Genomic DNA, 23,281 nt, shown 5'->3' with positions numbered 1-23,281 from the left:
TGGTGTTAACTAATCATTTAGCATTTTCTCCTATGCACTTCGCAGAAGAAGTTAAACAAGCCAAAGATGGTATCCTTCAAAATTCTAAAATACTTGATATAGGCTATGATAAATATCATTAAATGAAAGTGAGTATTTGACAAAATAAATTTATTTATATATGTATAATTATGCCTGTTGAGAAGGAAACATGTTAAAAAAACGATTATTTACTTCAAAATAACATAGGCTACATAGAAAAGTTATAGACCTTAATAATCATTGCTAAAAGTATTTCATTTTGCTTTACTACTCAACGCGGTAAAATTCTAGTCTAGTGACTTCTTGCTATCTTGGAAAGGGGTTAGGTTAGGAAAATGAAACTTTCAGTGATGGGTCTACAGGCTAAAGTATGTCTGGGTAAGGTGTTTTGAAGTACCTACCTCCCCTCCCTTCCCCTCTAAAGGGTCCTGACTTTTGATGACCTTTAAAAATATGTGTGTTATAGAAGCAGAACCTTGCAAAATAGATCTTCTCCATGAAGAAAATACAACTAAGTTGTTTTCAGCTTCACAACTTTGCTCAATCCCAATTTAGGCTATAAGGTTTTAAAGATATGCAAATAGATTTCCTAAATTTTGAATAAAAATATTGATACAGCTAAGAATTCTACTCAAATAACAGGAATTACATTTTCAGAACTCAAGGCAGAGAAAAAGCAACTGGTACTGAAAATTAAGGTAAGATGTTGTTTTGTCAAAATTTCAAAAGGTAATAGACCTGTTGTGTAGGTGAGTTTCAGAACACTCTAGAGAGAGAAGGAGTAGAGGTGGGTACTTTAAAATACCTTCCCAGGACATACTTTAGCCTGTAGACCCATCCCTGAAAGTTTCATTTTCCTAACCTAATCCCTTTCCAAGATAGCAAAAAGTCACTAAACTAGAATTTTACCCTCAATGCAGATATATAGCCAAAATTATATATTTTGTGTAAATTTGGCCATACTTGATACCTCTAAATTAGAATCAAGAAACAAAAAAATGCATGTGAAATAGGCATGTAGGTCTATAACTTGGGCTATATATTTGTGTTTTAAGGGGAGGGTAGGTGAAAAGAGAAGTGAACTACTTTAAGTGATGATTATATACAATTTTTATAAACAGGTTAGGTTACAGAGTAAAAATTGTTTTCTTAGCATGTTTAATCTACTTCTAAATATGATGATGTCTTTATTTCAAATGCACCAAAACAATATTCATTTTCATGGCCTTTTCTGGACTAAATACTATTAGCTAGTGTCTAAGGCATCACATTATAATTCAACACCACTTTAAATAGCCTAAGCATAGGCCCTAGGCCTAATGGCTGCTTTTGGACAATAACAGAATAAATGAATCTACAGACTCCTTGGTTTTTCTCTGTGATTTCATAATTTGCAAGATTTTAGTTTTAGTATCAAAACTCTCTTAAAAAAATACTAGTAGTCTCTATAGAGCTTTCAAATGATATAACTTTTTTGTAATTCAACACCATTTTCAAGACTGCTCAAAGGTAAAAATATAATATTGAACCAGACAATAAGTCTAGAGATGATAAACTTCATGAAAATATTCAGTAAAATTCTAGTTTAGCTACTTTTTGATATGTTGTAAGGGGTTAGGTTAGGAAACTGAAACTTTCAGCAATGAACTGAGGGCAAAAACATACTCTGGGAAGGTATTGCTAAGCTTCCATGTTAACCATCATCTTCTGATTTCTAGGTCCTAGAAGTTTGTCTGCTTGAAAGGTGTACACCTTTTGAAGTTTTGACAAAACAACATATTACCTCAATTTTCAGTTTCCTTTTCTCCAACTTAAGTTCTGAAAATGTAATTCCTGCTATTTGAGTTGAATTTTATGCCATATGAATGAGATTTTTTTCTATATTTAGGAAATATATTTGCATCCTATCTTTGAAACCTTTTCAGTTGGGATTGAGTAAAATTATATAGATGAAAAGATTTTTTTATATTTCACTTTAACAGAATATCTATTTTGCAAGGTATCACTTTACCTACATAAAGATTTTTAAGAGTCATCATAGGTCATGGCCCTCCAGAGGGAGAAGAAATAGAAATAGTTGCTTCAAAATACCTTCCTGGGACTTACTTTAGCCTGTAGACCAATCATTTTCTTAATCTAACTCCTTCCCAAGATAGCAAAAAATAGCTAAACTAGAATTTTACCAAATATTCATTGTTATTTACCATCCATTTGCCAAGAAGATTCAAATGATTTGTCACAAGGCTATATTCCAATTTTTACATGATTATATTAACCATAATTGAGGTTAAGGTAGCACAAAATCCTCTGATGTTGCTGATGAGTGATGGCAATGATTTCATCTGACAGTATCCATTCACAATCAACATTGGTTGATTCAGCCATTCATAAACAACTCCAGCTTTGAATACATTAGTGTTAGGGCCTGTTACTGTCTTATCAGTTAATAAATTCCAGAATGACACAATTCCATTAGAGAAGAAGTGGTTTGCTGTATGTGTCTGGGCTCTCTTCTGGAACAGTTTCAATGAATGGCCTCTAGTCCTCTGTAGGGTGTCTAGTTGAGGGTAAGAAGGAAGGTTGTTGTTGGTTAATAATTTCTTTGTCATAATCATGTCTTCCTTTTGTCTTTTATAAACTAGTGATGGTAATTTGAGTTTTTTTAATCTTGCTGGATAGTCCAGACCTTTGCAACCTTCAATACATTTTGTGGCTTTTTGTTGAATGGATTCAAGGGCAGCTGCATCAGCTTTATTGATAGGGGAGGCAACAGTCATTCCATAATCTATGACAGGCCAAACTAGGGCTTTGTAGAACTTTAGCATGGTCTGTGGAGCTCTGGAGGAGATTGTCTGTTTTATCAACCCTAGTCTTTGTGATGCTTTACCAACAATTATTCCTGTATAGGATATTCAACTTATTGTCAATAATCAGCCCAAGATATCTATCTTCAGTTGCAGCTGAAATGGGTTGGGTTATGAATTGGTTAATTAGTATTTTGTAAAAATGACTAGGCCTGGTTTTCTCAAAAGGGATAGTTTCGTACTTTTTGACATTTAGTTCAAGGTGCCAACTCTCTGCCCATTTAGAGAAAGAGTTAATATTAGCTTGCAAAGTGGTGTCTGCATTTACTTGGTCAGTTATTTTAGAATCATCACCATATAGGCTCAGCTTTTTTGGAACTACTTTTGGGGCATCATTAATATAGATATTGAACAATGTTGGCCTAAGCACAGTACCTTGTGGAGCTCCATTTGTGACTGCTGTGGCTTCAGAAAAGAAATATTTGCCTCCATTGCTGTGATCCCTGACCACTTGCATCCTGTTTTTCAAGAAGGCTATTATCAAGCTAGGTGTAACTGAGTTAATGCTGATAGCATGTAGATTTGTTTTCAGTCTTTTGTAGATTTATTTTCAGTCTTTTGTGACACACTTGCAAACTTAAGAAACATAATATCTACATCCACTCCTTGATCAGTAAGTTCAGTTATGTATTTGTACATATGTTGAAGGTTAGTTTCAGTTGAAATCCCTTGTCTAAAGCCATACTGTTTTGGGATGAGCAGCTCATTAGAAACTAGGTTCGTAGTTGCAGCTGAATTCACAAGACTTTCCAATACCTTACCTATAGCTGAAGTTATAATAATAAGTCTATAGTTCTCAGCCACATCTCTGTTACCACCTTTGAGAATAGCTTTAATGTGTACCCTGGTACTCCTGGGGTGTCTAGTGAATTTTTGATTGCTGACTAATGGCTAGGGATGTTTTGTTTGCTAATTCTGGCTTTTGTGAGATAGGTCTCTTGGTCTTTCTGGGGCTGTATTTTCTGAAAATTTGGATTCATTATGTTTAGTTTGCTAATTTGGGATTTTCTGTTTCTAAGCCTTTTGTAGGTAGGTGTTGTGAGAACTTATAGCTTGGGAAGTTTAGTTTGGCATTTCATGCTTTGACTTGTCAAAACTATGATTCTGGATATTAAATTTGCTAATTTGGCTTTTCTTAGCTAGGTTTCTTTGCCTTTCCTAGGTGTTTGTTGTCTGAAATCTATAATTTAAAATGTTTAGTTTTCTAACTGTGGCTTGTTTGAGCTAGGTTTCTCAGGCTTTCATAGGCAGGTGTTGTCTAAAAGCAATAATTTGGTATTCTTAGTTTGGTATTTTGTGCTTTCTGTGTCTATTTTGATGGTGTCTTGATTACAATTTGAGTAAAGCCTGCTGTTTTGTGATTTTTGTGGTAGGTTTCTCATAATTCCTAAGGTTTCTTTGTTTGAAATTATGGTTTTCTATGTTTTATGCTTTCATGTTTTTGGTGTGTTCTATTCTTACATAATTGTATTTGACATCCTTCTAGAATTTGTTTGGCTATTTAAAGGCCAGTAGAAATTTTCTCATATGTATGGTGTGTTTTGTCCTTATTTTTTTGCATTCAACATTCTAATAACATCTCTTAGCCTGTTCAAAGACCAAAAGATCTTTTCTAATATGGTATCTTGCACCCTTATCTATTTGCATTCAACATTCTGTTAACATCTCCTAGCCTCACTTGACCCTCAAGGAGTGTCTTTAGGTGTATTAGGCTGTTTGATAGCTTTAACTATAATTAATGTTTAAAATAAAATTTAAATGCAAACTCTGCTCATTGTCTTGTGTTTTATTTGCTCAAATACAAAGTTCTATTTTCACATTCTACTGATAAAATTCTAAATCCTAATGCATTGATTTCAAAGACAAATAATGCCTAAATAGATTGATTCCAATATGTGTCACAAGAGAATGCTAAGCTGTGGCCATGTGTATCTATTAGTTTAATCAGATAATAAAAGCATGGGAAATTTCTTGGTGCTATTGGGCATTTGACAAGGTTTCAATATCTTCACTGCTAAAAAAAATGTTAAGGGATTGAAACCATATCAAATGCCTATTAGTACATTCTACTGATAAGCTTTTAAATCCTAATGCGTTAATTTTCGAAGACACATAATGCATAAATAGATTGGTTCCAAAATGTGTTATGAGAGAATGCTAAGCTGTGGCTGTGTGTATCTATTAGTCTAATCAGAAAATAAAAGCATGGGAAATTTCTTGTTGCTAATAGGTATTTGAAAAGGTTTCAGTACCTTTACTGCTAAAAAAGCCTAAATTATGGGATTTGATTGAGAACTAGGGCTTGGATTACAGATTTCCTTGCAGATAGGTCACAGAATGTTAAGAATGGCAAGGCATTATCTAATCAGTGTAATGTTTTGAGCGGAGTCCCTCAAGGTAGTTACTTGGGATCAGTTGTGTTTTGCACTTTTATAAATGATTAGCCACTGCTAATTCAACATAGCAAAGAAAAAATATTTGCAGATGATATAAAGCTTGACAGGGGCATATCTTCCCTGGTTGGTATATCTCTTCTACAGCATGATTTAAATGTATTGGTTAATTGGTGTGATTTAAATTCAATTTTTATTAATCAAGAAAAATGCCATATAGTGAAGTATTTAGTAAATGCAGGAGCATACCAGTATTCGATTGATGATATAGTGATCAGTTCAGCTGATTTTATCAGAGATCTTGGTATTGTTTTTGATAACCAATTGAGTTTTGATAAACAGGCATTAGTTGTATCACATGAAGCAAACTACTGTTTGCTTTGTATCAAAAGAATGTTCAGAAAGTTAACCTGCAAAGCTTTACAATACTGTATAAGACAATGGCACTGCCAATAGTTAGATACTGCACATCTGTGTGGTATCCAGCAAGAAAATATGATTCACAGCTTGTTGGAAAAGTGCAAAAACAAGCATCAAAATTTCTTCCTTATCTGAAATATTTTCCTTGTGAGTCTAGGCTATTGTGTTTGGGTGTATCATCTTTGCAATTTAGGAGGGATAGATCAGACCTAGTTAATACATTTCAAATTGTTAAATATACTGATAATTTATCTATTTAATCTCATAATTTATCTTATACCAGAAAAGGGTTTAAGAAAGTTTGGACAGGGTTCTTTTGTAAATTAGTCCATTAAATCAAGGAACATGTTACCTGACCCAGCTGTTTCAAGAATGAATGTTACAGCTTTGGTTGGAATGTCTTTTTATTAAAGGTAGTATATAGAGCTATAATATTTGTGGCATTTGTAAAATCTGTTTTACTCAGTCTCCCTAAGAAGAGTGGCATGATTCTGTCTCTTTATGTACTTTGTTGTATTTTTTTTTTTATCTCCATAATGTGTTCAAACTTTGGATTTTTTTTTGTTATTGTAGTACTAGGAAATGCCCTGGCATCCAATTCTTGTTTTTGTATTTTTGTTTGTTGTCTATTTGTAACAAGACAAGCCTATGGGTTCCTCCATTTTTTTTGGTTTAAATTAAATAATAATAGAAATTTCCGTTTATCTAGAAATAAAGAACTTGCATATATGTAACATTGCAAGATAGCACTGGCTGTAGAGTGTCTTTCTCTCTGTAACTTGACTGAAAATTAACAGCCTTTTAGATTGTCTCTTAAACATGTTATTTACAGGTTGAATATGTAAAATATGTGGATATTATTAAGTACATGAAGTAGAGGGAGAATTACATGCCCTATGAAAGTGCCTAACTCTTTACAATGTTGTAATATGCCTTGTATTTCAACACAATGTTGTAGGATGTCTATATATCTTAATAGAGAAAGTCTGGCCTAAAGAGATTCAAGAAACTACATGATAGTTTCACCTGTATACAACCTAGAAATAAAATGGTGATAGTCTGGGCTAATCCATAAACAATTTTCACTGCCTGTCAGATCTTATTGTAAAGAACTAAGAAATAAGTCACTATGTGGGGGGTATTTTGGAATATTAAGTTTCTGCAGGGCCCAAAAGTAACAATCTAGTAATCAGACAGTCTGTGTGGGTGTGTGTGTGTGGGGGGGGGGGGGTGAATACTCAATCTCTGTGAGGTTCATACTTAAACTTAGACATAATATTTTATAAATTATCTAGCTGTACGATCGGGTCGAAAACTCCGTAAATATATTCTCATAACTAGTAACAGAGGGTAACATTTAATTTTTTTCTTTCAGATTTATTTAATTTGAAAAGGACTGAAATGGAATAGCAGCTTTGGACGACTTTCTTTCAGTTTTGGTAACTCAAAATAGAATGTCAGAGCTGCTGTCCCTTTAGCAAATATAATTAATCCTAAAGGGGATATTGGTTTTTATGTCATGTTACTAGCATAAATGACTTTTCATTAAAACATTTGTTTTAACAGGCAATATGTCATGTGGTTAGACAAGACGGATGGAAATCCAGAGCCAGCAATATCTGACCAGTTTGCTGAAATTCAATCCTTTGGTATCATGGCTTCCCCCACTGAATCAAAAAAAGGGAAAACCAAACGTATAAGATGGAGTGAATCAGAGACAAGAAATATGCTTCGACTTTATGAGATATTTACCTTAGCAAGCACAAGTGACTCAGATGTTAAAAGTCAGGCAGATGTGTGCAGAAGTGTTGAAACGGAAATGCGGAAAAGAGGATCTGATAAATCTTGGCATCAGATAAAAGATAGATACACAAACTTAAGAGTTGTTTATTTAAAGTCTCAGGGTATGCAAAGAAGTGCTTGTATAGGGATGAGCTCGGCATCTGAATTTTTTGATCAAATCAGTCGAATAGTAGAGCTCGAAGGGAAACATATTCGAATCAGACGAACAGATGAAGCCCTATGTAAATCTGTTGTTATTCCCAATGCATTAAAATTATCCAATGAACTTGGAAGCAGTCAATCTGAAGAGAGTACTTCTGAAGAAACTGATCTTAACTCCAATCCCCCAGTGAAATCAACTATCGCAGTTCCTAACCGAAAAGTGCAGAGTGTCCTGCATGCAGCATTGGTAAGGAAAAGGAAAAAGAAAGCAGCCAATAGCGAACAAAACTGTGATCCTAACCATGGCACTGTCCTTGATTCTCGTGATACTCATTTATCTTTGACTAAGTCTGACATAAGTGTTGAATGTTCTGATTGTAATAATGATCACCATTTTTCAAAGAAACGGAGGAAAAATCAAAGGAACAGTTCAGGTAACCCGGCTAATCTTTATTAAGGCTATTCTTTGTTCAATATGTCTGTCTATATCTGTCCAACTGTACAAAAGTAAAACACATCATTTGAGTTTTCCTTGGTGCATCATAAGTAATTAATGACTCTGCTGTTTTAAATTGTAACTTTTTTAAGGTCGATTTTCATTTATCATATTGTCCTACAAGCTATTAGATGCACCACTAAGGGTGCAAACGGAAATTTCTGATGCGGTGGCAAGTATCAGAAATTTTTCAATGAGACACAAAAGCTTAAAACAGAGTTTTTTCTCTATAATGGTCATGTTTTTGCTAATATTCACACGCATACGTTTTTACAGCTGGTCGTTTTTCTAGTCTTCTAGAGGGAGGGGGTGGGTGAGTAGCCACCTTCCAGTATGGATGCCCTTATGCACTATGACTGTCCACCTAAACTTGTAAAAATGCAATTTTTCAACTCTTTTTCTTTTTTTACGCTTAATTTTTGATGGCCTGATTCCATAAGGTCCTTAGAATCTTGTGTTTAGCTCACGGTTTGATTAGTATCCTTTCCTATTTTTTCTTGTTTATATTTGTTGGAACAAAAAATACATTAGGGGCCTTGCCAGAGCAGTTGGGGTGCCACAGAAAGAAAATAGTGTGTTTTTTATTTGTTTCCAATATGGAAACCAGTAACATTTCTTAGTATTTCATATCACAGTTTGTTCACAAAATCACACTACTGCACGTCGAACTTATGTCGTTCAAACGTTATCATTCTTTACTGATGTCGTTCTTTATGGGAAAATTCTTAGATTGAGAAATTAAGCTTTTGCAAGTGTATCCTTTCCTTTTTTCCTGGTAGATTTGACCCTGACTACAGGACGTTTTCAAGAAATATTCATAAACAAGAACTAAAAAAGACCTGTTGTTTCTGTAATGATGTTGTGTATAAAGCACCACGAAAACTTCATCAAATAAACAATTGTGTCCCTATCCCTGTCCAAAGTAAGATTGACCTGTCCACCACAACCCATAACTGTAAAGCCTAGTGAGCAGTATATTTGACTATAAGTAATGGGACTATTTTAGCTTAAAAGGGGACTGTTTAGTTTAAAAGTGGGCAAAACTTGTTCATCTCATTCATTTAAATATGTCTTGTTTAGTTCTAACATTTGTCAGTGTTGTCACATTGAACTGTAAAAATAGATTATCAAAACTAATGTGCTGAAATTGACAACGCCTTTCGTCCGCAAAACTTGTAGGACTGTTTAGCTTAAAAGTGGGAAAAACTTGTTTCTCTCGTTCATTTAAATATGTCTTGTTTAGTTCTAACATTTGTCAGTGTTGCCACGTTGAACCGTAAAAATAGATTATCAAAACTAATGAGCTGAAATTGACAATGCCTTTCGTCCGCAAAACTTGTAGGACTGTTTAGCTTAAAAGTGGGCAAAGCTAGTGCCTCTCATTGATTTAAATATTTCTTGTTTAGTTTTAACATTGGGCTGCAAGATAAAATTCAGCTTTCTAAAAAACAAAATAATTTACCTATTTTTGTAATGTTTGAATGAAATATGTCACTAAGTGTTTTCTTGTAAAAGAACAAAATTAAAACCCAAAATGAACATATTTAATTTTTGTGTGTTTCAATTGCGCTTTCTTGGGCTATAACGAGAGAATGGTACTGCGGATAAAGGATGACAGACTGCCAAAGATTGACCTTGTTGGCCAACCGTCTAGGGTCAAACGAAAAGCAGGTCATCCCCGGTTGGGGTGGGAGGATGTTGTAAGGAAATATTTGAGGGGAATGGGAACATCCTGGAGGGTTTAAGGAGGGAGGCTTTGAAGAAATTGGGATGAATAAGGAGTATGCATAGCTGGTTGGCCTCAGGCGGCTTTGTGCTACAGAGAGTTGTTAGTATTAATAGTAGTAGTAGATAGAAAGGCAATTAAATGCTTTTTGATTGATTGTGGTCATATCAAAACCAATAAAATGCTTTATTTTCGACTTGTTCAGGTTCAAAATGTGACGTGTATCCTGCAAGGTTTTCATCAAGTAACTTCAAATTGCCGTCCCTCATTGCTCATTATACCTTATAGGCCTATCCTAGCTTAATAGATGGCAGAACTAGTTTGTGAACTTCATTTAGATGTTTATTGCTCATATTGCTACATTTGACTTCAGTTGAGTTAGTTTGAGGTTGTCATAAAGGGTTTTCTTATAAAGGAACGAAACCAAAACACGCTATGAACAGTTTCAATAGTTGAGGTAGAAATGCCATTAAGGATTGTTGATAGATGGGTAACATCTAAAACTCCACTAAATGCCTCCAAGTTGACTTGTCGGTCGAGATACGATTTGTATCCTGCGAGTTTTTTTTTACCAAGTAGTTTCATGGAATTTCTCAACTCAAGGTTGTTGGGCTTAAATTGTTTTGATTTGTGATGTTCTACTTACAATGGACTAGGATAGAATCAATAACAAACAAGGTCTCTATCTTCCATTTTTCCAAATCATTCACCTACCTCTTCTGGTTTTAAAACAAGACTGCTGATCGCCAAAGCTACTATGAATTTTATACGTTTATTTATCTAATTTCTACTGTGTAGTTTTTCACTGAAAGTTGCTCAAAAATAGAATTAAGGGAAACTTCGGCGTTTAGATAAAAAACAAAAAGCCTATCCTCATATCTTCTTTCTCCAATACCCTTAACTTCTTCAAATTTTTAGCATTATCAAGCATGATTACTAAGTGTAGATTTTTTTTTCTTCATTTATCAGCCATAGTTTGCATTTAATGTTTATTGTATGCCCTTATGCAGCTATGAAACTCAAAGGGAAAGTTAATTTCTTATAAATTTCCAGGAAATATTTTCTATGAGCCCTCTCCAGTTAGATAGGAATGCTTTTTCGTCTTAACCAAATAAATTTGATTGGACTGTGGCTCATCTGTCATAGACGTGTTTAAAATACTGTAATGTGTTAAATCAAGTAGGGAAAAAATGTCGTTGATACTTTTTATATAGTTTATACATTATAAAAGGAGAATGAGCCTGTAGTATGGGTGCCAACAAATAAAAAGTGGCCTAACGTTGTATTGAGGGTTTGTTAAAGCTGTCCTCTGCCAAACTCTGCTATGCATACCAAAACTCGATGTAGAGTTAAGGACAGACCTCCCTGAATCTCGGCACGCTAGGTCTTTCTATCTGCTCTACTTTCTGATATACTACCTAGTATCAACAGGGCAAGATTTTCACAGCCAAAACCTAGTATGGACAATCTAGAATGACAAAGCATGGTATCAACGTCCCGCAGAAAATAGGTGTCGAAGATTGGAAGAAAATGAACGCTGATAAACTATCTTTTTATGGCACTTGGTATTAACCAAGTGACATATAGCAGTCGCCAATTCTGTCGGTCTGTCTGTCGGTCCCGGTTTTGCTACTTTAGGCACTTCCAGGTAAGCTAGGACGATGAAATTTGGCAAGCGTATCAGGGACCGGACCAGATTAAATTAGAAATAGTCGTTTTCCCGATTTGACCATCTGGGGGGGGGGGAGTGGGGGCCGGTTAATTCGGATAAAATAGAAAAAATGAAGTATTTTTAACTTATCAGCGGGTGATTGGATCTTAATGAAATTTGATGTTTGGGATGATATTGTGTCTCAGAGCTCTTATTTTAAATACCGACCGGATCTGATGACATTGGGGGGAGTTGGAGGGGGGAAACCTAAAATCTTGGAAAACACTTAGAGTGGAGGGATCGGGATGAAACTTCATGGGAAAAATAAGCGCAAGTCCCAGATACATGATTGACATAATCGGAACTGATTTGCTCTCTTTGGGGTAGTTGGGGGGGGGGGGTTAATTCTTAAAAATTAGAAAAATGAGGTATTTTCAACTTCGAACGGGTGATCGGATCTCAATGAAATTTGATGTTTAGAAAGATATCGTGTCTTAGAGCTCTTATTTTAAATCCCGACCGGATCTGGTGATGGGGGCGGGGAGTTGGGAGGGGGAAACCTAAAACTTGGAAAACACTTAGAGTGGAGGGATCGGGATGAAACATGGTGGGAAAAATAAACACAAGTCCTAGATAGATGATTGACATAAACGGAACGGATCCACCCTATTTTGGGTAGTTGGGGGGGGGGGGTTATTTCTGAAAAATAAAAAAATGAGGTATTTTTAACTTACGAACAGGTGATCGGATCTCAATGAGATTTGATATTTAGAAGGATATCGTGGCTCAGAGCTCTTATTTTAAACCCAACCGGATCTGGTGACATTGGGGGGGGGGGAGTTGGGAGGGAGAAACCTAAAAATTGGAAAACACTTAGGGTGGAGGGATCGGGATGAAGCTTGGTGGAAAAAAAAACACGAGTCCTAGATACATGATTGACATAACCAGAACGGATCCGCTCTCTTTGGGGTAGTTGGGGGGGTGGTTAATTCTGAAAAAATAGGAAAAATGAGATTAAGAAAAATTAGAAAACTTACCAACGGGTGATTGGATCTCCATGAAATTTGATTTTTAGAAGGATATCGTGTCTCAAAGCTCTTATTTTAAATCCTAACCGGATCTGGTGGGGAAACCTAAAATGATGGGAAACGCTTAGATTGGAGGGATTAGGATGAAACTTGGTTGGAAAAATAAGCAGAAGTCTTGCATACGTGATTTACATAATTGGAACGGATCCGCTCAATTGCGGGGGGGGGGGGGGGTAATTCTGAAAAATAAGAAAAATGACGTATTTTTAACTTACGAAGGAGTGATCGGATCTTCATGAAACTTCATATTTAGACGGACCTCGTAACTCCGGTATCTTATTTTAAATCAAAACCGGATCAAGCGTAATTGGGGGGGGGGGGCAGTTGGGGGGACCGGAAATCTTAGAAAATACTTAAAGCGGTGAGATCAGGATGAAACTGGATGGGAAGAATAGAAACCTGTCTAAGATACGTGACTGACATAACTGGACCGGATCTGCTCTCTTTGGTGGAATTGGGGGGGGGGGGGTAATATTGAAAATTGAGGTATTTGTAACTTACGACAGGGTGACCAGATCTTAATGAAATTTGATATTTAGAAGGATCTTGTGCTTTAAAGTTCTAATTTCAAATTCCGACCAGATCCTGTGACATTCGGGGGAGTTGGAGGGGGGAACCGGAATTCTTGGAAAACATGAAAATTGGAGTATTTATATCTTACGAATAGATGATCGGATCGTAATGAAATTTGATTTTTAGAAGGAATTCATGTCTCAGAGCTCTTATTTCAAATCCCGACCAGATCTTTTGACATTGTGGGGATTTGGAGGGGGAAATCTTGGAAAAACACTTGGAGTGTAGGAATCGGGATGAAGCTTGGTGGATAGAATAAACAAATGTCCTTGATACGTGATTGACAGAATCGTACTGGATTCGCTCTCTTTGGGGGAGTTGGGGGGAGGGGTTCAGGAATTTGGCAAGTTTGGTGCTTCTGGACGTGCTAGGGCGATGAAAATTGGTAGGCGTGTCAGGGAGCTGCACAATTTGACTTGATAAAGTCGTTTTCTCAGATTCGACCATCTGGGGGGCAAAAGGGAGAGGAAAAATTAGAAAAAATTATATATTTATAACTTACGAGTGGGTGATCGGATCTTAATGAATTTTGATATTTAGAAGGACTTTGTGACTCAGAGCTCTTATTTTAAATCTTGACCGGCATTAAGCCTCTTATTTTCCTTTTTAAATCAATCTATTGATTCATAGAATTTTGTTAGAGCTCATACCATATGATCTCTTGGGTCTTAGCTCTTCTCGCCTCGTCACAAGTGCCATATGAGCTCTTAGCTCTTGTTCTTCTTTTATTGTGGGATGAGCGGGCTTTTCAGTCGAGACTATTCAGCCCTTTTCCTTTTGACTTACTATTTAGAATGAGTTAGACTACTGCGAGTGGTTTGTACTTGTTTATCTTGCAATATACAATGTCAAATTAGCCTTCTGGTGGTATCCCTGTTTGAAGCACTTTGACAGTTTAATTTGAAGGAAGAGCTGAGCAGACGTCAGTCTATTACATTCAAGTAGGCAATTCTTATTTATAGAATTATTGTATCTTCATCTGCTTCTTCGATTCCAAAGTGGGGTAAATCATTATTTCGCAGATTTCGTAAGAAACTTCAAAATAGAAGGTTTTGGCGCGGACAGCTGAGTTGTTTCCAGGCAGGTAGCGTTAACAAAGCACTCATTATTCTTAGACTAAAGACTGAATACAAATATTTAGCAGATCATAACTCTCTAAATAAATAAACATTTAGAATATGTGCTAGTCTAAAACTAGGGACAAAATAATCGGAGACCAGGATTCATGATAAGACGCCCAATACCTTAGTTCCTCCGGAGCCATTGGTGGTGCGTAGGGCGTTGACGAAGCCTCTCCACTCGCCCCAAAGCGGTGCTGAAGCGATGACGTCTTCCTATGCAGTACGAATGAGGTCTCAGCGGTCCTCATATCTCGACCAAGAGTTTGAACATCCTTTTCATTAAAGGATCAAGGACAAAAAAAAAAATGTTGGCACCCGGACCTGTCTTAGGTCTACTCATATCTGAGAGCTGCGATTCTCTAAGACGTTTCTTTCAACCGTTTCCAAACTATTAATTTCTTACCGCAGTTTCACATTTTTGTCAGCGTTGCCATGTTGAACCTGGGAAAATACATAATCAAAACTAATGAGCTGAACTTGACAACGCATTTCGTCCTTTTCATTAAAGGATCAAGGACACCAAAAAAAAAAAAAAAAAAAAAAAAAAAAAAAAAAAAAAAAAAAAAAAAAAAAAAAAAATGTTGGCACCTGGACCCGTCTTAGGTCTACTCATATCTGAGAACTGCGATTCTCTAAGATGTTTCTTTTAACTGTTTCAAAACCATTAGTTTCTTACCGCAGTTTCACATTTTGTCAGCGTTGCCACGTTGAACCTGGGAAAATAGATAATCAAAACTAATGAGCTGAACTTGACAACGCCTTTCGTCCGCAGAAATTCTAACATTGACAATCTGTTAATGCCTTCAGACAAATTGTACCCTCGAAGTAAATCTACATTTTCTTCAGCTCAATGGTGCCGGATGGCTCTAGCTTATTTGATGCCCGGCACTATCAAAAACTGCATAACTGCATATGGAGGTTCTTTTTCAAAAGAATTGAACGATTCTTCAAATTTTTCAAGAATATGGTATTTTTTTTTACCATCAGTTCTGAGATTGTGGGAATACCCTTAGTGGCGTAAATGTACACACACTTATTTTATATATAAAGACAAGGTCAAGTTGAACGCTAAATACAGCCTTGCAAGACCAGGGCCCAACAAAACTGAACATTTTCACTATCTACACTTTCACATAAATTATGATTTTTTTTTTTTAATTCTGAAAAACTGATTTCATTTTCACTGTCGCTAGCACTGTAAGAGATGAAAAATTTAAGATTAATGAAAGAGCATTAGTGTATAAAGAACTAAAATGAAAAAAAAAATGTGTAGATGGGAATTTTGTCTAAAATATAAAAGCAGAAATTTGAACACTGGTTAAGTCTAGTGTAGGGTTTGTCTCTGGGGTTAAGGTTTGAAAATTTCACAAAAGTGTTGATTTTGACTTTTTATGTGAAGAAGCTTGTAATTTTATGAGAATGCTACGTAAAATCTCACGCAGAAGATGGTCTATCTAAATCTCAGAATTATCACTGAAAAAAGGAGTCTGACAGAATGTGCCTGGTTTTTTACTTTGTTACTCTTTGGGTTTTGTTTCGACGCTTGTGCTTAGTTTTGAGGTCTCAAATCCAAATATTCGGTGTTGATGGTATCACAAGCCAAGTAGGTGTAGACTTTAACAAGGTTTGAAGGCGATACCTGAATGAATCGAGGACCCATTTGAGTGGCCAAAAGCCAATCTTAACTAAATAAACTTTTATGGGCCAGTCTTTTCTAGTAGGCCACCTGCGAGGTTAAAAGTACGTAAAACATTGTTTGGTGGAAATGAACTCACAGTATCATACCTAAAGGTCTTCTTTACTTTCAATTCCACCAAAGCTCATTTTATCCGTACAAAAATGGGTAGCAGTAAATTGTTGCTCTGAATACTATTAATGACAGTTTGTGCAACAACGTGAGGCCAAGACGACCTCTTATATTCTGAGCTGTAGTCTGTACTTCCCCTCTTCTTTAAATTCATTTCTATAACCTATTCTGACCCTTGGTCGGAATATCTGGCTCCAGTGTGTTCATGACGTCCGTGGTAAGAAAAAAATCAAGTACGGAGTGACTCGACCCAAAAGTAACCAAAACTCTAAAAAAAAGAATTTTTGATTACAATTTGCAAGAAGAAATCCACTTTTTACACTGATGCCAAATATTTAAAATTTATTAAGTTGAATGTTACCTGTCAAAAGCTATGAGACTGAGAAGATAAGCCTGACATTCAAAAAATTCGAAAAGGGGGAATATTCAAACTTTAAGCGAATATTTTTTGCCAGAAGGAAGGTCACGGAAATGTGTTTATTTGTTTGTTTTGTTGTTATTTTTTCTCAGCTTCCAGTTAGCACGTTTTTGGAAATCTATCATATCTAATATATAGAACGTGACCTATCAGCCTAACATTTCTACCGTTTTAGTCCTAGACTATGAAACCGAACGTATTTGTACAGCTTATTGGATCATACTCCGTCGCTCAAATGAGTACCTAAGCCCTTAGCTCTTAGCCCTTAGACTCCAAACAATATCTAGCATAGCTACTATTTAGCGTAAATTTGTTTATATGCATTTTGCTACGTTTTTACAAGTCGGACAAAATTTTCGGTTGGGGGGTTGTCGTCACCATCCTTTCTAGTATCGTAATCTTAGTTTTAAGGCTTGTATTCCTATTCTTCCGAACCCTGAAATGACCGTAATAATGCTGAATTGACCAACCTCCTTTATCATTTTCCCAAATAGACCATGCTAATAATAATGAAAAAGAAGAAACCACCACTACTTCCGTTTTCCCCTAATTTCCCAGAAATTTGGTTATTCAAAATTATCCTGAAAATTAATGTTTTTTCTTGGGTATTTACTAACTTGTTTTTACAGAGAAGAGTTACAATAACTGTAGATGCAAGTGCTACATTACAACAACTTCGGTTTGTAAAGAGCTCTTAGACGAATATGGGGAAAGCGCGATGGGATATTGGAAACATTCCAAACAACTCCTTTATAAAATGTATGATTTAGTTATGCCATGGCCCAAATTTAAACAAAATTTAATTAAATCCCTTTTTGTAGCAACGGAATCTCCAGCAAGTCCCGGTGATCTTTGTCAAGTGCTTATTGGAAGCCCTGAAACTTGCGATGAAATCGATGATACTACGGATTATAATGAGGCTTGTGCTGATGATGCCTTGATATCAGGGTCTGAGTCTCAGCTTTCATGTTAGTTTTACTTTTATTGTTTGTTTATTCAAAGTTTATCTATTAGGTATATAGTTATGTATTAGTGTATAACACATTCGTTTGTTATCTGCTGTAACAGAGCTGATGAAACGGACCACTCCAGTATTTGCTTTTAAGTTTTTATTATAAACAGCAAAATAAAAGTAGAACAATGCGGAAACTTTTCTATAAGACAGTGAAATGCGAACTTTAAATGAATATTTTGACCCTATAGCCATGGGCCGTCCTCAGCTAAAGAAATAAAAATATTTAAAAGACACTTACATTAAAATACGATCATTAAAACGTTGATAGTAACTCTTGAAAGATCATACTTAATATTAAAAATTTGTTGCTGAAAAATTCGGGATTTTGAAAAAGAGAATCAAAATAAAAAGGGCAGCGTTGCAATCATCATGGCTCAAAATCCTTTACCAGAAGGGTTTTTGACCCCATCCCATCTTGAAAAAACAAGTAAAATCTTTTTCGCATGAAAAGCAGCGGGTAAGCATTTATATTAATGGAGTATTCAGATAGCTACGAAATAAACATGCCCCCCTATGAGCAATCGAGTAAAGAACAAACTCTAGCCCATAATAACCGAAAATTTAAAAACATATTAAAAAAAACCGTCAAGCGACGGAGAATCGCTATTTGAGGGTTGATTTAGGAGGGGGGCTTTAAATAGGTTGGAATGAAGGAGGAGCCTCCGTAGCTGTATTTGGTTCTGACGGCTTGGTGCTGCTGTCAGTTGTTAGCAGTAGTATATTGATGTTGTTGGGGGAGGGGGAGAGGATGTCCATGGTTCAAAAAATATTTTTTATGTTTCATGAAGGGAAACATTTTATCTCTTTTTTCTCTTTTTATCTCCTTTTTTATTAAAAGAAAAAGGCAGAGCCAAATTAGTAATTACGCTTGGAAAAATTGACGTGAGATGTGAATTTTAACTGAATGATCTACTTTTTTTTTTCAGGTACCCCTGCCAACGGAAGACCAAAGGAAAGTCATCCAACAAATAATTTAGAGGAGTTTGTAGAGTATCTTAACAAAGAGAATGTCCACCTTAAGAATGAAAGGGATTATATTTTGGAGAAATATCGTTCTTTAGCGTCAAGTATTATTACTGTTAGCTATCTGCAATCTATGCAAATTATGGTACTGAAAAGTTTGAATAGTTGCCCTTTTGATTTTGAATTAGACTGAAATGTTCTTTAAATAACGAAAATTTATACTTTTGTCTTTGGATATTACATGGAATGGTCTTTTTATCCTTTCTTTAGTTCTTTGTCTATGGTTGCATCTTTTTTTTCCGTCACCCTGGGCTGTGGAGGGAACCACAATCTAATGTAACTGTAAGTTTAAAAAGGCGGTTCGAAAAAACTGCCAAATGCGCAAAAATTGCCGTAGGAAACTGACCCGGGAATATGACTTATTTTGGCTAATCTTAATGGTGGAAAAACAACTTCATGGGGATTTCAGAAGAGAGCCTGAACTACCCGAAAACTGTGTTGAATCGAAATATAAACTGTACCATTAGAAACCATCAAACCCTCCATAGGAGAATTACATCCCCCTGATGTATCCCCCATATCCCTCAGATGAGTTCGAACTCTAAGTCCCCTATAACTAAGCTGAGATCAAACACACTACTCCTACAGAACACGAAATATTTACCTAAAATTATTTCATTCGTCGTTTAGGTTATCATATTTTAGACTTTCCAGTTTCTTATTCAACTGTTCCTGAAAACTTTTTCTCGATTTTTTTTTTTCATCCTGTAGGCTATCAACATTATAGTTTCCGAAAATGTATGTACTCTTCCTAAATTTGGCCTAGAGTTAGAAACCTATCTTGAACAACAAGGAAAATCCCTTTTTCGAATGGAAAATACTAATGTATCTCTTTTTTCCCAGAAGTTGTCGAACGAGTTCATACCAAAAGTAACTAAAGATAATAGTAAAATGAAGTATAAATTCTGACAAAAACTGCAACTTCATACCAAGCTGACATTACACATATTTTGGTATATACTGGTGATATAACACATATGATGATACAAGATATGCATTCTCGGAAGTATGATGTCATATTTGAGCGACTCCGCTACCTCATTTCCTGAAATTTCGTCATATTCCTTGAAATCTTGTCATAAACTGGCTTTGAGAGTTTTTGTATTATAAATGACAAAATAAGGTCGATTCCACCGTAAATTGATCTGGAAAATTTATCTTTAGAATATAAGCAAATCTGGATTAGGGAGTGATAGCTCCAATGATTTTAAAAATTTATTCACCGTCCAACGTCCAAGTCCAACGTCCATGTTAACGTCCAAGAAGCATTCATCAATTCTTTTGATGTGTTTATTGCTATCAAAACTCCTTGTTTAGAGTTTTAGTCACCATTAGCACGAGTCGCAGCTTACAATTCGTTACCAGAACTCTGATTCCCAAAGAAAGTTCGTGCCGAACGTATCCCGTTGCTAAGAATTTTAAATTCTCTTTCTGTGGTGACGACATCCCAATGACCTATCAATTTTTGCGGCACCTTGCGAAATTTCTGCTGCAATAATTGTGTCCTAATCTTCAGCATCTGAAGAAAGTCTCGAAAAGAACCCTTCTAGTTTTTGATTACGCTCATTTACTTCTATCCCCAATAGCCTACTGCCCAAGTAAAAGTCATAAGTTCTAACTAGTAATTAAAAAAGTTCACTAAACATAAATTCATTACGAAAGTTCCCGATTTTCGTAATATGATGACGAAATACTATTGATTTTATTTCTTGTGCCATTTATCTTGCGAAAATTATGCTATAAAAATAAAATCCGAGCCCTTTCCGTCAGAAAGTCTTCCCATTTCTTTCTTAAAGTTTTTTTGGGGGGTGGGAGCTCATTTCCGTGCTAAGTAAGCATAAATCCTAATCATGTCGTTTCACGATTGAGAAATTTTGAAAGCATCGATAGGGGTCATATTCTTTTGAATGTATAGGCCTTTCTGGCGACGTTGTTGATCAATAATCTGTTCTGGCGAGAAACTGTTCATCAACAATCATGTTCTAGTGACCTACAAAATTTTGATCGACATGGTTGATAAAAAACAACCCACAAATAAAATCTTGTTGGTCAAATTTAAGCGAGGATGAATATCAGGGGGAAAAATTGTTTTTGTTCTTATAATTTTAGAAGAGAAAAATACTTACTTTGTAATATAGGTTGTTATATTTATTATTAGCTTGATCATTTACCTAAAATAAGACATGAGAGGGTACTTTCTTATGAGTTACCCACCCCTTTCCTCTCCGAAGAGCGCTAAAGAAAATGTGTTGCATTTAACTGAAACTTTCAAAATTTGATCCGACAATGAAAAAATTTAGTAACAGTGAAATTTACAGGAGTTAACATGAGTTGATTTGAAAATAGTAAAAACATGTTCAATTGATTTTGAAAATATTACGGTTTATTTTCAACAATAACAAAATGATTTGTGTTCCCGCGAAAATTATTGTTGATCCACAGTTGTTGATGACAATTCCTGCGATTGTTGATTAACAATTATTTCGCCACCGTGCAACACGCCACATTAGTTCGCCACGCCACGGTGGTTACACCACCGTGCAAGATTCTGATTTTATGCGCCTGACGAAAATCGAAAGTGTATTTGCAGTATATTGAATCACATTTGGATTTCTGAAGTCTTTTTATTGGTAGAATCTCTCTCGAAGCAGTTTGTTACCAAGCACGTACATCACATAGTTTATTGGGAGGGCAGAGTCTTGATTATAGTGTACATGTCGGAAAATTTTTAAAGCCTCTCCTAAATCATGACCCGCCGGTCGCCCAATCGCCTAGGTACTAATTTAAATAATTTTACTATTTTTGAAACGAATCTTTAAAATAAAATTAAAGTCGATGTTAATCAACAACTCTTTAGTTTGATGATGAAGCTGTGGAAACGATATTAGGCGACATACTGCGACAATCTTCTAAAAAAAATTAAGATTTTTTTAGAAATTTTTAAAATTTTGTATTATTTCAAAATTTAGAAGTTTTTAGTTTGATGATGAAGCTGTGGAAACGATATTAGGCGACATACTGCGACATTCTTCTAAAAAAATTAAGATTTTTTTAGAAATTTTATGTTATTTCAAAATATTAGAAAAAAAATATTAGTTCCGCGACGCGCTTTGTTCTCTCAGTTTTAGATTATGTTAGGTAACACATGGATAGTGACGTAGTTACACAGCTAAATGATTGCTATGTAGTTGTTAAAGTGAAATAACTTAACCATTGATAAAGAAAATAATACCATGGACAACCAAAAAGCAATAAAGAGGCCATTTTCAGATATTAGGACAAAAACATGCGGATATATCGAAATAGTGACAAATTGATTACATCTTCTTATAGATGTAATTATTGCCAGAACTAGCCAAATTGAGTGGCACTTCTGTTCAAAACAATGATTTCATTGAGATGACGAATGGAGGTAAGTTTTTTTTTGGGGGGGGAGAATGGATTTAACAGACTGGCTGGTCATTTTATCGACTTATCATATAGATCTGAATCAGATGGTAAATGAAGATAAATTTGAATACATTGCGGAACGTGTGTTAAGTGTTGGAAACCAAAACAACTTCTTAGTGTTGCCAACTACAATTGTCATATATCTATCAGTTTTGATTCAATTCTTACCACCAGAGCTGTCAATAGCCAAAATGTTGGGGGGGGGGGGCAATGGATTTAATAGACTGGCTCGTCATTGTATCGACTTATCATATAGATCTGAATCAGATGGTAAATGAAGATAAATTTGAATACATTGTGGAACGTGTGTTAAGGTTTGGAAACCAAAACAACTTCTTAGAGTCGTGTTCCCAACTACGATTGTCCAACATCTATCAGTTTTGCTTCAATTATTAGCACCAGGGCCGTGAATAGCCAAAATGTTAGGCGGGGAGAATGGATTTAATAGACTGGCTGGTTATTTTATCTACTTATTATATTGATCTGAATCATATGGCAAATGAAGATAAATTTGAATACATTGTGGAACGTGTGTTAAGGTTTGGAAACCAAAACAACTTTACATTTTTGGATTCTGGCAATGAAATGCTATTGGGTATCCATGGCTACAAAATGGAACATATAAACCGCTGCAAGATGGCTAAAGGAGGTCTTGCCATGTATATATCTAGTAATTTGCATTATTGCTTACGGGATGACTTATCAAGGAATTTTGAAGGTATCTTTGAGTCACAATTTATAGAAATTAGAGTTAATGGTATTGATCTAATCATAGGCAATATTTATCGTTCTCCTTGTGGCGCGGTTTCGTTGTTTCTTCGGAATCTTGAGGAAATACTTGACATAATATTGAAACGTCCGTGTCAGTTAATCATAATGGGTGACTTTAATATAAATTAGATGGATACAAATTCTTCGGCTTCAGTTGATTTTCTTTCAACCATGCTTGCCGCAGGAACTCTACCAACTACATCCATCTCCACACGAGTAACTAATGTTACAGCTTCTTTGATTGACAATATCTTCTCTACGCTTTGCTTGAAGAAAAACTCAATTTTAGTTACTGATATCTCCGATCATTTTCCATATATTCTCGGTTCAGTTTTAATCGGGGAAGGAATAACCGGACTCAAGTGTATGATTCCTATTCTATTAGGTTTGGTGAGAATGAGTTATCTCTTCTTGGTTCTAAATTAGCGAAAAATTCGTGGAGCTTATTTGATAATGACAAGGATTTTTCTTGTTTATTTGAGTCGTTTTATGGAACCATA

At 35.5% G+C, this 23,281-nt stretch overlaps 1 protein-coding gene across 2 annotated transcripts; it reads left to right on the top strand.

Annotated features, from left to right (window-relative positions):
* On the top strand, positions 1 to 18,758 carry LOC136030472 (uncharacterized). 2 transcript variants are annotated; one of them, XM_065709479.1, is made up of 4 exons: positions 2 to 128; positions 7,265 to 8,076; positions 17,344 to 17,490; positions 18,464 to 18,758. In XM_065709479.1, the coding sequence occupies exons 2-4, from the start codon at positions 7,275 to 7,277 to the stop codon at positions 18,691 to 18,693; spliced, it is 1,179 nt and encodes a 392-aa protein (XP_065565551.1). In that variant the 5' UTR covers positions 2 to 128; positions 7,265 to 7,274; the 3' UTR covers positions 18,694 to 18,758. The 2 variants fall into 2 exon arrangements, with proteins under 2 accessions (XP_065565552.1, XP_065565551.1); XM_065709480.1 differs by lacking the exon at positions 17,344 to 17,490 and having other exon boundaries at positions 1 to 128.
* The last annotated feature ends 4,523 nt before the right edge of the window (positions 18,759 to 23,281 follow it).

This window comes from Artemia franciscana, chromosome 8, assembly GCF_032884065.1.
Source record: "Artemia franciscana chromosome 8, ASM3288406v1, whole genome shotgun sequence".
NCBI classification, from domain to species: domain Eukaryota; kingdom Metazoa; phylum Arthropoda; class Branchiopoda; order Anostraca; family Artemiidae; genus Artemia; species Artemia franciscana.
Note: the sequence above shows the minus strand (reverse complement) of the source record. Positions and strands in the feature narration are given on the sequence as shown.